At 37.6% G+C, this 12,900-nt stretch overlaps 3 protein-coding genes across 4 annotated transcripts; 2 read left to right on the forward strand and 1 right to left on the reverse strand.

Annotated features, from left to right (window-relative positions):
• The first annotated feature begins 480 nt into the window (after window positions 1-480).
• Window positions 481-3,358, forward strand: LOC126754162 (uncharacterized). Its single transcript, XM_050466115.1, has 3 exons — window positions 481-740; window positions 824-1,113; window positions 2,248-3,358. The coding sequence occupies exons 1-3, from the start codon at window positions 650-652 to the stop codon at window positions 3,241-3,243; spliced, it is 1,377 nt and encodes a 458-aa protein (XP_050322072.1). The 5' UTR covers window positions 481-649; the 3' UTR covers window positions 3,244-3,358.
• LOC126754160 (exocyst complex component 2) lies at window positions 1,000-7,885 on the reverse strand. Of its 2 annotated transcripts, XM_050466114.1 has the most exons (11): window positions 7,692-7,885; window positions 7,021-7,635; window positions 6,734-6,948; window positions 6,535-6,669; window positions 6,329-6,476; window positions 6,107-6,273; window positions 5,612-6,051; window positions 5,028-5,333; window positions 4,547-4,963; window positions 4,292-4,472; window positions 1,000-1,098 (listed from the first exon to the last, which is right to left on the reverse strand). In XM_050466114.1, exons 1-10 carry the CDS (start codon window positions 7,798-7,800, stop codon window positions 4,334-4,336), a joined length of 2,691 nt encoding a protein of 896 aa, XP_050322071.1. In that variant the 5' UTR covers window positions 7,801-7,885; the 3' UTR covers window positions 1,000-1,098; window positions 4,292-4,333. The 2 variants fall into 2 exon arrangements, with proteins under 2 accessions (XP_050322071.1, XP_050322070.1); XM_050466113.1 differs by lacking the exon at window positions 1,000-1,098 and having other exon boundaries at window positions 4,174-4,472.
• A 282-nt stretch (window positions 7,886-8,167) lies between these two features.
• On the forward strand, window positions 8,168-11,797 carry LOC126752449 (conserved oligomeric Golgi complex subunit 3). Its single transcript, XM_050463251.1, has 8 exons — window positions 8,168-8,404; window positions 8,461-8,991; window positions 9,054-9,592; window positions 9,725-9,864; window positions 9,933-10,223; window positions 10,291-10,469; window positions 10,536-11,114; window positions 11,175-11,797. The coding sequence occupies exons 1-8, from the start codon at window positions 8,243-8,245 to the stop codon at window positions 11,577-11,579; spliced, it is 2,826 nt and encodes a 941-aa protein (XP_050319208.1). The 5' UTR covers window positions 8,168-8,242; the 3' UTR covers window positions 11,580-11,797.
• Window positions 11,798-12,900: the final 1,103 nt, after the last annotated feature.

Consider the following 12,900-nt stretch of genomic DNA (forward strand, 5'->3'; position numbering starts at 1 on the left):
AAGTTTGCTTTCTCTTATTTTTGGTGTATCAGAAACTGAAATTTAATATGGAGAAGAGCAACCAAAAATCGTGTCGACCGCTGTTATTGTAAAAGTAAAAACATAGCATCATTAATAAGGTTTCGACTTGAAAGAAATTTGAAAAAAATAAACATTTTAAAAGCTAAAAGGCTATTGATCTAGTTCCAACCGCAGCTCCTTTGGCCATCACTAATCGTTGGAGATGTTTCCATGTCCCAGAACAATATACTTCAATATTTTTAAGAGCAGCTCGAATTATGAATTTATTTATAGTAATCACATTTTGCACGCTGCTATCTTAAACTGAAGCATCTCTTGTTGTTAATCAAAGTTCTTAATCTTAATCTCAGAGCTGAGCTCAAAGCCGCTTCGTTTTCGCTCACTTTCTACACTACCACACAAGTGCATCTCTAAACGATTCCTCCCTCAGGCTACTATTGATACATGACGCCATTTGTGTACGGAACGTCGTGGCGCGAACAACTCGGCACCTAAACGCCGTTGCCGTTAGAGTGTAATCCATATTATCAGTATTCAAAGACTTGTATGAATAAGTGAATATTCCTATTTTCGTGGATGCTGTTAAATTTTACTGATAATTTGTTGTTGTTTTCAATTCATAACTAACATGCTTATGAGGCACGCATGGGTCGCGTTATCTTTCGCCTTACTTTTTTGCTTGGATCTCAGTGAGGCGCTTATACGCGATGAGGATGTTGGTAAATAGGCACTACACATACATATAGTCACCCATACATGTTTAGTATATGTGATTAAAAACGCTTTTGTATACTTCCACAAGGCACAGAAGAGGAGTCCAACACAGATATTGACTTGACCGGTGACGCAAAGGATGACCATAATGTACGCGTAACCGAGAATCGTTTGGCGGCGCAGCTTTTCGCCGTCATAGAGCATTTCAAGCAAGAAGATCCCGTTGGATTTCCAGGAGCGCCAATACCAGATCCCATGGAGGTGCCAGACATGCGCAAAAGTCTCGGTATGGGCACGTTGAGTATGATGCAGGTGAAAGCGTATGGTTTGTCGAAATTTCGTATTGACACGGTGCAAGCGGATCTGAAGGCGATGAAGGTAAATATAAGAATATATTTTTATTTAGAAAGCTTAGGAATTTTCATGAATTATATTAATTTCTAAATTCAAAACAAAATCTAATTTAATTTAGCTGTGAAACGTTCGCCGCCAATGATAAGATCGAAACGCATTTGAAATTCGTTGATTAGAAGGAAAGAAGACAGTATGTAGACTTAAGTGTGTTTGTTGTTGATAACAGTTGTTTTAAAAGTGTGTAGCGAAAGCAGTGATTCAGCGGTCAGAGCTAAGTTCATAATATGACGCGTTCAAACAACAATTTAAAACAAGAAAAATATTAACCTCAGTTGCACAGGAGCTAGGAAACCATTCACTAATAAAAATGACATTGATTTTGATCGGTCAGTCTATATGGCAGCTACATATGTACATCCAAAAATTGCTTCGGAGATTGTATCGTCACCTTGAAAAATAATCCCTATGCCAAATTTCGTGAAGATATCTTGTCAAATAAGAAGTTTTCCATATATGGGCTGGATTTTGAACGGTTAGTTTGTATGGCAACTATGTGCTATAGTTGTCCGATATAAATAATTTCTTCGCAGATTGTACAGTTACCTTGAGTAATAATTGATGTCATAATTTCGGGAAGATATCTCTTCAAATAAAATAGTTTTCCATACAAGAACTTCATTTTAATCTGTAAGTTTGTATGGCAACTACATATGTGCTATAGCGGTCGGATCTAAATAATTTCTTCGGAGATTGTACCGTTACTTTGAAAAATAATCCATGTCAAATTTCCTGAAGATATTTTGCAACATAAAAAAATTTTCCTTATAAAGACTGGATTTTGGTCGATCAGTTTGTATTGCAGCAATATGTTATAGTGATCCGATCTAAATAATTTCTTCGGAGATTATACAGTTAACATGGAAAATATTCTATGCCAAGTTTCGTGAAGATATTTTGCCACATAAAAAAGTTTTCCATATAAGGACTGGATTTTGAACGGTCAGTTTGCAGCTATATGCTGTAGTAGTCCGATCTAAATAATTTCTTCGGAGATTGTACCGTATCTGAAAATAAATAATTAAAGATGAAGATAACTCGTTAAATATATATATTTTTTCCCCTTTAATATTGGTACCTGCAAATTTTATTTAATTTCAGGTCGAAGCCGGTATACAATTGGACAAGATGGACGTCCGCGGCAAGTACACGCTGAGCTCACTGTTTACCCGAGCTAATGGACCGTTCACAGTTGTGCTTAAAAATGTCTACGTGAAGGCGAATGCGGCACTAGCTGTCGAAAGAGATGGACATTTAACCACGGAACGCATAAAAATGGATATCACTTTCGGTGATATGTCTATGGATTTCCAGAATTTAGGTTTAGTTGGCAATTTATTTCAAAGCGTTGTCAACTCTGCGCCCACACTCGTCTTCGATGCCATGAAACCGTTCATGCTATCGGAAGCGGATAAGAAATTACGCGAAGAGATAAATGGAAATCTGGAGAAATTCTTAGGTGACCGACTTTTGCCTAATTCAATATCACCGTTAGATATGGCCATAGCCGAGGGTCGAAAGAAAGTACGTGATATGGGTTACGATCCATATCATTTGCCCGACTATAATCGTACGGCTGGCATATTCACCTTTCAGTTGGTGAACTCTTGGATTTGGGGTGTGTCGAGTTTTTATCGCGTTGGCGACATGTCAGTAGCCATGCAGAATAATACAATTAAATTACATTTCCATGTGGGCACACAGGAGATTGCCGGCGAAAGTCATTGGGAAATCGATTTTACTCTCGGATCTCGTACAGGCGTATTCAAATTTTCCGTTCAATATATTCGTGTGACAGTCGAGTTGAGTCAATCACTAGATACGCGTAAGCGACCACAAATCAATGATCTACAAATCGATTTGGGTAATATACAAATACGAAGTGATGGTGCTGGTACTTTGGATTATATTGCGGAGGCTGCCGTCAATATTTTACCCAATTTATTACGCTATCAAATTATGGATATTCTAGAGAACCCTGTGAAGATGCGTATACAGGAGAAATTCGATTCGATTGATGTAGAGAAAGCGATAAAGGAAAACTTTGAAAAGTTCCAAACTATGGGTGATGACTTCTCATTTGACTTTAAGCTGTAAAAGTTAAAATCTCGTCAACCCAGAATGTTCGAATTCTTTAATAAATTTATATGTACATATATAACAAGTGCAACCGTATATTTTATGGTAATAAAATGTTGAATATAAAAAAATATATTGTGTGATCTGATCGATCAGTTTGTGTAGCAGCTACATATACATATGCTAATATCCTATCTCAACAATTTCTTTTGAGATCAGAGCCTTGCATAATATATCCTAAATTTCGTTAAAATATCTCGTCAAAAAAGTTTTCCATACCAGGTCTGGATTCTTATCGATCAGGTTGTATGCAGGATATATACTATAGTGGTCCGATCTGAACAATTTCTTTAGAGATAGTTCGTTGCTTTGGACAATAATCCTTGTTCAATTTTGAGAAAATATCTCGTTAAATACAAAAGTTTTCCATACAAGGATTAGATTTTGTTTGTTCACTTTGCATGGCAACTACATGCTATAGTGGTCTGATCTGATAAATTTCTGCTGAAAATGTACCACTACCTCATACAATAATCCATGTCAAATTTCGTGAAGATATCTCGTCAAATAAACAAGTTTTTCATACTACGACTGAATTCTTATCGACCAGTTTGTATGCCAGATATATGCTATAGTGGTCCGATCTGAACTACTTCTTTGGAGATTGTACCATTACCTTGGAAAATAATCCATGCTAAATTTTGTGAAGATATGTCGACAAATAAAAAAGTCTTCCATACAAGTATTACATTTCAATTGTTCACTTTGTATGGCAGCTACATGCTATAGGGATCCGATCTGTACATCTGTAGCGTTGCCTTGGAAAGTAATCCTTGTCAAGTTTTGTGAAGATATATCGTCCAATAAAAAGTTTCTCATATTAGGACTAAATTTTGATCGTTCAGTTTGAATGGCTGCTATATTGTTATAATTCCATAGAGTTGTAAGAAATTTTTTCTGAATACTATATATGTATATTACGTTTATGCATTTAAGACATTTGTTTCGAATTGGAATAAATATTTAAATAACCATAACGGTAATTAATATCAATACAAGTAAATACCTTAAGATTAAATATTATGCTATTTCGTAGTCACTACGAAATTTATGGATCCTTGACTGAAAAGCACATCAACTGCAGTTTCATGCACGTCTTAACACGTTCCAATATTTCGTCGCTCTTACGCAATTGCTCCGCATTAAGTGGTGGTTTTATAGCCTCCAAGGCTTCGAGGAAATAATTTCTGAAAATTGCAAACAAACAAAATTGAGCAAGAACTCAAAGCAATATGAAACAGCAGTAAAAAAAAAAACTTACTTTGCCGTTTCGTTTGTATAAAACTTCAAGGCGTCCCTTATCAAGCGTATATCCACATTAGCTTGAATGGCGCCAGTATAGCTAAATTCTTGCACGCAACTCATTAAGCGCGCCAACTCCTCCGAAACGGTAAGCACAATCGGTTCAAGTATGGGACGCAACAATGCCGGCGATATGGTGTATATTTCGGAATAAACACCTACCAAGTTGTCACAGCATTCATGTGCGTATGGACGCAACTTGCCGATCTCCATTTCGTTATCCCATTGAAAGCGCCCCAAATACATTGATGGCTCTATTGTGCCGACCAATGGGTCCACTTTGTGTTCCACATATGCATCCAAGAGATTTGTAAACAACTGATTAACGGAATAACGCGACGTTTCAATTGCCAGCGTCGGCAAGGGGTAACCATATCTAAAATAGAATAATGAAATTATTTGAAATATAGCTTTTGGTTTATTTTTAATGTGTTTGTTACTTGACAAATATATCGCCCACGTGTGGAAAGAAACTCTTGTTGCAATATGCGCAATTGGCGAGACAACAAAGCATACGCTGCTCCCAGGTTATAACACTGGAATTCCAAAAACGTCCAGACATTAATGCGCTCTGCTGTACATTTGGATAGCCAATGAGTTGAGACACGTTGTGAGTTGGTGTCTCTTCGTCGTGTGACTGGTATGCCAACTCTTCAATAACACCACAGAAGGTGGATAAGAATTCTTGCAAGCGTTGTGAAACTTCCCGCTGACCATCCGATTGTGGTTCCAATAAGTTACCCTCTCTAAAAAATTAAAAAATATATAAAAAAAAATTTAAGAAAATAAAAAAAAATTAAAACAACAAGAGAAAATTTAATAAATTAAAAAAATAACATAAAATAAAATAAATACATATAAATACAAAAATTAAAAATAAAAAAATATTTTATTAAAATTAATTTAAAAAAATAATAAAAATATAAAAAAATAAATAAAAATACAAAAAAATGAAAAAAATTAAATAAAAAATATATAAATTAAAAATTAATTTAATTTCAAAAATATTTTTTTTAGAACTTACCTTATTTCTGGATTCATACAAGCAGTTTGCGCCTCATCTAGCGTCTCCAACAGCAGTTTTTCCAAACAATTGGGCAACATTGTAGCGCCTGGAAAGTCTTCTACGTCCATTTCCCAAGTTTCTTCTTCACCCAACTTCTTACAGCGGTCACTAGCCCGTTTGAACGTTATTGAAAAGCAGAAAATACGTATTTCATCGATTAATTTTTGTATGATGTCCAGCGCCTCAGATGGCAGATCTAAACGTATTAGAGTGGCGTAGGTGATGCGCGTATAACGCAAGCACTGCGATATCCATGGTAGAAACTGATGCGTGGCCGATGATGAACCGATGGGCCAAGCCAAACCTGTCGTTTGACGCAGCGCACGCAAATCTGAAGCAATTAGCACGGCGACACGCAAGTAGGCGCAGAATTTTTCAATGGCATTTAAAATCATACGCTGCAGAATAAATGTATAAATTCAAACGTATGCTATTAAAATCACTTTAGTATACCTTGAAATCACCTGGCTTAGGATCGTGTGCACCACGTAGCTCTCCAGTAAAATATAACTGCCCTAAGCGCCATAAATCGGGTAATTGCGATGCTGCGATATCACAAATTTCTTCACAGAACAGCACACGGCTATGTGGCTGATTGGAACTATCGCGGTTCTTAGATTCTAAAATAATCAATATATTAAATAAGCGCATTTAACAGTTAATTAAATAGCTTACTTTCTTGTCCACCGGCGTCCTTAGATGCATACTGTTCAAAAGTTTGCTTAAATGTGTATTCCAAATACTTTGCACGCGCTTCAATGGCATCCCAAGCGGGATCAACATTACGTATGCGGTCACCAATACTCGTACCGCTTTGTTGTACCTGACGATGATTATACTTAAGTCATTATTAACAAATTATATAAATATTGCTTGCTTACCTCAAGACTGGTTAATGCCTTTATTAGTTTCTTTTGCTGTTCCACACTTTGTGGCATCTTGACTACTTTTTCATGCAACTGTTTTCGTATCTGTAGAATGCGCTGATCCACCTCCTCAAGTACACGTCGAAACATCTGAAAATGGCAACATAATAAATATGTTAAACAGTATAAAAGTAAAATATTTATCACAGCTTACTGGTATTTCGGTTTTTCCAAACAAATTCTTAGCGCGTGCATAATCATTTACAACAATATCATATTCGCCAGCCTCTGCACGTCGTTCAACCGAATTCGGTAAGCAAAATAAAAATTTATGACGCGATAGCGCAAAGAGAACTGCGCGGGTGGAATCTGCTTTTTCCTTGCGCAGTAGTACTTCCGTGAAGATATTTTTTGATTCAGATATGGAATCTATCGAATTCCAATTAGAAGTATTATTATGTTCCATTCCAAATAAAAAATATGTGAAAAGTCAATACTTACTCTCTATTGAGTTCTCCAGCACATTTAGCGGCTCTGTACCGAAAATTCGTGTGTCCTCTTGCAACTTGTCTTTTATATTCATCAGTGTATCTAATTGATCAATCACAGAGCCCGCATTTGATTTTAAAAATGATAACTGACCCTCTTTTTGACTCTCCACTTTTCGCTTTAAATATGCTAGACCAGCTTTTAAGTCCTCAAAAGAGGTAGCCAAGTGGTTTTCGAGCAAAAACCATGATGGTGAAAAGTTCTCTTGCGATAAGTCACCACTTGCTTCAGGAAATAAGTCACGCAAGTCTTCTGGTATTTTTTGTTCATTGCCTTCAATGGATAAACCCAGTGGGTCTTCTTGCGTCAACACCGATTGTGCCAGAGTACGACGACCCCATGCAAAATTTTGCGATGGTGATTCTTCTATCCATACTGCCGACTCTTTCAAAGGACCTATCGTTTCGTGATAAGCGCGAAATTGCACTGTGGATGAGCCTTCACCACCACTAATTGTTGTGACAATAATGTCCCCTTTGCCCTTTGCGGGGCCTGTGCGTGCAATTATTTTATTTGCCGATTTCCATTCGGCTGACAGCAAGCAATCAGATCCGCAAATCTTCAGACCTTAGATATAGGGCGTTAACAAAAATGGATATTACACGTAGCATGGTGTAACTTACCTATGAGATCAGTAGCTCTGGTGCCCAAGAACTCTCCACGTATTATAACACGAGTTCCTGGAGGACCCTCCTTTGGTGAAAGACCAGTTACGACCGGTTGAGGAGCCATTCAAAATCTCAGAGGCCTAAATATTATTAAATGAATTGTTAATTGAGTATAGTAATTTTCAAATGTCAGCCAAAAACTTCACAACGTAAACAAATGATATCGGCAATGTTGCAACTTCTATACAAATTATACCCTTGTTTAATTACTATATAAAAATTATTTAAATACTTTTAGAGTAATATTGATTCACATTAATTATTTAAAAAAATGAAGTCTACACTCCAAGTGGCAGGTTTAAATTACAAACAGAATACTTTAGTTTTTAATTTATTCAAAAAACAAAAAACACAAAAAATTATAAAGTCGATATAAAAATTTCGATTGATACTTTGTTTCTAAACATCTCTATACTTTTGACATTAGTTCAGGTGCGCGAAACAAACAGAAAAGATAAAAAGAAAAATACAAGCAACTATTTGCCAGCAATTCTTATTCGGATGAAATGGATGACGTTGCCGTGGTCCAGAGTGAAAATGAAAATTTACGAAAAGTACGGACGAGATTGCTTCAATGGGAGTCAAGTAGTGACGCACTTGCTCCTTTAAATTCCTTACAGTTGGAATGTTTAGATGTGATAACTAACCAGTGCCGAAACTTCAAAGAGGTAATTACCACCCCACCCTTATAAATAGCAACTGATGAGCGATTTTTCATGTGCAGTCGGAGTCTACATCCATTGCAAGCGCTGCAGATACCATAATCAAAGATGACATAAAAAATATTAAAAGTTCACTTAGTGCCAGCGCACAAGAATTGCAGGCTTTGCCAGCTCCTGGTATTAATAATACCAGAGACTTTCTCCTTTGGTACGATCGTGTCAACGAGGAAATTACCAGGCATACAGATGCGCAATATTATCAATACTTGCAACAATTGGAACAGCGGGATGCAGAATGTGGAGAAATTTTAGAACAGATCAACTCGGCAATGCAGCAGTTGAACACCTTAAAAAATGAATATGAGACGGTGTCGCAAAAAACTAGTGCTTTAAATACAGCCAGCGAGCAATTGACGGAGGAACAGCAGCGTTTACATAAGCTTGGGGAAGAAATACAACGACGATTACACTACTTTAGTCAAGTAGAACTGCTGCATCAGCGACTGCAGAGTCCTACACTATCAGTGGCAAGCGAGGCATTTCGTGAATGTTTGGATCGTATCGACGAGTGCCTTGAATATATGAGAGCAAATGTAAAGTACAAAAACATAAACATTTGTAATTACAGACTAACAAAATTTGTATATATTTTTAGCCTAAGTTCAAGGATGCTGGTTCTTATACAGTTAAATACAAACACTGTCTGGCCAAAGCGGTGACTTTAATAAAAAATTATACATCCGTTATTATGTCGCAAGCTACCGCTGCTACGCTACATCCAAAACAAGCGCACTTAACTACCCTGCAAAGCGCAACTGCAAACATTTCGGACACTGACAAGAAAAATAGTGCAACTATAACAAACAGTTCGCCGGATGCCGCATTCGCTTTATATTATGGCAAATACCAAACAGCTGCCGTAAAGATTAAACGTGTAGCGCAGTTAGTTGAGTCTCGTCTAGAACGCAGCGCCGAATATGAGCAGTTGCTGGGTGAAATGCATCAAAACTATCTAAACGAACGGGCACTCATTATGTCACCCGCTGTTAATAAGGCAATATTGGAATTGAAAGCCGCACATAAAGGCGACCATTGCGCGCTAACCCGTAGCGCTTGCGCATTTCTAGTGCATGTTTGCCAGGACGAACAGCGGCTATTCTTTCAATTTTTCGCATTAGGCAGCGAACAGTTGACGTAAGTAACAATCTTAGAGTATTTTTATTATTATTTTTTTTTTTTTGCAATTTCTATTTCTTTTTAGTTATTTATTTTTTTTTATTATTTTACTTGTTCTACTTCATTATATGAAAAATTTGTACTTTTTAGCACTTATTTGGAGGGACTTTGCACCATATTGTATGACACAATGCGACCCTTCATTATACACATTAACCACTTGGAAACTTTGGCGGAAATTTGTTCCATTTTACGCATAGAAATGCTCGAGGAGCACGTACAACAAAATCGTAAGCTATTTACCATACTTCAGACATTGTTTGAAAAATTTACTAAAAAAAAATTATTTTCGAAAAAGCTGGCGCACTCGAAGCATTTGCGAACACTGCAAATCAGCTACTTCAGGATGTTCAAGAGCGTTTGGTGTTTCGTGCGCATCTTTATTTGCAATCGGACATTTTGAATTATAATCCATCAGCTGGGGATCTGGCTTACCCAGATAAGCTGGAAATGATGGAGAGCATCGCATTGTCTCTACAGGATACACAGCATATGCGACGTTATGATTCGCGTTCATCGCTCAATTCGAGCATTTCAAGTGCAATAGAAACGGAAAGCGTCGACACTGCAAATCGACAACGAAACATAAGTAAATTAACAAAGTCAAACGTGTAAGGTGCATAATTTGCTAATATTATATAATACACATTTGACAGACTCTTCTCCTGCCGACCTCCATGGCATGTGGTATCCAACCGTACGCCGCACATTAGTGTGTCTTTCACGCCTGTACCGTTGCGTAGATCGTCCCATATTTCAAGGACTCTCTCAGGAGGCACTGAAACTCTGCATTCAAAGTGTCTCCGCTGCAGCAACGAAAATTTCCGCAGCGAAAGTATGCAAGATTTTTATATACATATATTCTAACTCTATACTAATGTCTCTTACAACTAAACCATAGACCCCAATAGACGGCGAACTTTTCGAAATAAAGCATCTCCTTATTTTGCGCGAGCAAATAGCGCCTTTTCGCGTAGATTTCACCATCAAAGAGACTTCGTTGGACTTTAGCAAAGTGAAGACAGCAGCATTTGGCCTGCTGCAAAAGCGCAAACAGCTTTTCTCAATGGGCAGCAATAATGCGCTACTCGAGTTTTTGCTTGAAGGCACGCCACAAATTAAGGAACATCTGTTGGACTCGCGTAAAGAAGTCGATCGTCATCTGAAAATGGTCTGCGAACAATTTATAAAGGATGCGGTGCAAATGCTTGTTTCGCCCATTTTAAAATTTCTAGACAAAGCGCAAACGCTCTTACAAACTAAGGACAACAAAGGCGGTGGAAATGAAAAGGACGGAACAGCTGCGACCAAAGTGAACTATGCTTTAAGACAGAGCGCGTGGGCGAGCCCACAGCAAATTAGCAGTATCATTCAAGAGACACAGCGTCTAATAAAGAATAAATTGTCGTCACTACAACGTTCCATGCAACTCTACTTAAGCAATCGCGATACAGAGTTTATAATCTTTCGTCCGATTCGTGTAAGTATTGGTTTACTGAATCGCTAACCATATAACATATTTAACCTTACATTTCTGCAGAATAACATCATTCAAACATTCGTTAAATTGGAGCAACTGCTCTCCACAAATGGTTACAATAACGACGATATGATCATCACCGGTTGTCCAACGGCCGAGCAGGTGTCTATATTATTGTCCAGCGCAAGCATTCTGGCCACAGAAGGTATTGTGAACTTCTCAGCGGCGACGCGAAAGACCAGCACCTCTTCCAACGAGGAATCGGCGCAAGCGAGACGCATAAGTTTCGAGAAGCGTGTGTCGTTTGAAGGCGGTGTTACGCCGCTAGCGACCATGGAAAATCTACCCGAAATGCCCGAATCCGGTTCCTCAGCAGCTTCGCCTGCGCCGACAACGCTTTCAGAGCCAAATGATAATGACACAACTGCAACAGCGGAAACGGAGGGGAAGCTATTGTGTAGCTGATTTCGTAAGCGTTCAAACCGTTAGTTACATAGTATGCTGTATATGCTGAAGGGACTTTGAGCGAATAACACATGCAAAAGGAATGCGAAACAAAATCTTGATTTATTTTTACTATTACTTAGCTCACATATGTTGTTGCCTACCTTTAATCTTAAAGCAAAATTATATTCCATGTGTCACCCACTTATATGTATTAATAAAATAATAATATACCTATAGTGAAATGTATCCATGTATAACATAGACTATCATTAAGAGGTTATATCCACTGCAACTCAGAAAAAACTCTTTGATACGGTTTCGGGATCAAGACGATCTTTTCAAGGATATACGAACCGTTTCAACAACAGTCGGATCTACGAAACCGAAGCACCGTCGACTCGACAGAATACTGTCGCTACAACAACAACAAACACATGATCTTAGCGCCATTTCCACGTCAGTCGGATCTACGAAGCCGGAAAGGTTTTTATACGACATAACACTGTTGACTCGACAGAAATCTGTCGCTACAACAACAACAGCTCTTTGAAAGAATTCCCACAACGCTCGGTTCTACGTTACCGGTATTGACCCTGATTTTATCCATATAAAAACTGTTATTTGGCGGATCTAATAATAAGAATCTTTGAAACAAGGTGTCTGGCGACCTTAAAATTATCTCATATCCAACAAAAAAGAAATTCAAATAGACGGATGCAAGTAATGTTTGAAAACAAGTTAAAATTTTTATTTTTGGAAAATGGCGGCTTCCAAAAAAAACATTTTTTTATACTTCAGATGTCTAAAAAAAACGACATCTTATCAAAAATTGTTCTAGCCGCTTCGGAAAAAGTTCCCTTATAGACTCGGAGAACTGCGTTACGAGAAAAATTAGTTAAAAATTTTTAGAGCCGATCACACTAAGTTAAAAAAATCCTACTTTGATATCTCCGAAACTTTTTGTCGAAATTTTGAAATTCACTCGGGCTTATAATTCCTTAACTTGAATAGGGATGGTAACCCACTGTTCCTAAAATCGAAGATATGTACTTGCTGTGTAATGTTATCGGATAGCTAAAAGAAAGCCCTATATAATGGAGTCTCAGGAAACAAGCTATTTAGATGAAAGAGTTCAGGAAGTCTCGCGAATGATGAGGGTATGCAATAATCAGAGCGAACACTGAGAAGCAGAGCTTAGAGGCTCCGTTATATATTTAAGATGTGTTCCGATAACAAAGTGATACATCACGGGACGTCAACGGACAAGTCTGAATCTTGTTGTTGTTGTTGTTTTAACGGGGATTCAATCCCCGTTGGGATGGTAAATATCATTTGTGTT

The sequence above is a fragment of the Bactrocera neohumeralis genome, chromosome 3 (genome assembly GCF_024586455.1).
Source record: "Bactrocera neohumeralis isolate Rockhampton chromosome 3, APGP_CSIRO_Bneo_wtdbg2-racon-allhic-juicebox.fasta_v2, whole genome shotgun sequence".
Classification (NCBI taxonomy): domain Eukaryota; kingdom Metazoa; phylum Arthropoda; class Insecta; order Diptera; family Tephritidae; genus Bactrocera; species Bactrocera neohumeralis.

What these genes read in the sequence shown, in the direction of transcription:
- LOC126754162 (XM_050466115.1), top strand. Translation starts at nt 650, where the DNA reads ATGCTTATGAGGCACGCATGGGTCGCGTTATCTTTCGCCTTACTTTTT. An exon ending in TATACGCGATGAGGATGTTG is followed by an intron (nt 741 to 823) that starts GTAAATAGGCAC and finishes TACTTCCACAAG; the next exon opens with GCACAGAAGAGGAGTCCAAC. An exon ending in CGGATCTGAAGGCGATGAAG is followed by an intron (nt 1,114 to 2,247) that starts GTAAATATAAGA and finishes ATTTAATTTCAG; the next exon opens with GTCGAAGCCGGTATACAATT.
- LOC126754160 (XM_050466114.1), bottom strand. Translation starts at nt 7,800, where the DNA reads ATGGCTCCTCAACCGGTCGTAACTGGTCTTTCACCAAAGGAGGGTCCT. An exon ending in TTGGAAAAACCGAAATACCA is followed by an intron (nt 6,670 to 6,733) that starts GTAAGCTGTGAT and finishes TGCCATTTTCAG; the next exon opens with ATGTTTCGACGTGTACTTGA. An exon ending in AGGCATTAACCAGTCTTGAG is followed by an intron (nt 6,477 to 6,534) that starts GTAAGCAAGCAA and finishes AATCATCGTCAG; the next exon opens with GTACAACAAAGCGGTACGAG.
- LOC126752449 (XM_050463251.1), top strand. Translation starts at nt 8,243, where the DNA reads ATGGATGACGTTGCCGTGGTCCAGAGTGAAAATGAAAATTTACGAAAA. An exon ending in AGTGCCGAAACTTCAAAGAG is followed by an intron (nt 8,405 to 8,460) that starts GTAATTACCACC and finishes TTTCATGTGCAG; the next exon opens with TCGGAGTCTACATCCATTGC. An exon ending in TTGAATATATGAGAGCAAAT is followed by an intron (nt 8,992 to 9,053) that starts GTAAAGTACAAA and finishes ATATATTTTTAG; the next exon opens with CCTAAGTTCAAGGATGCTGG.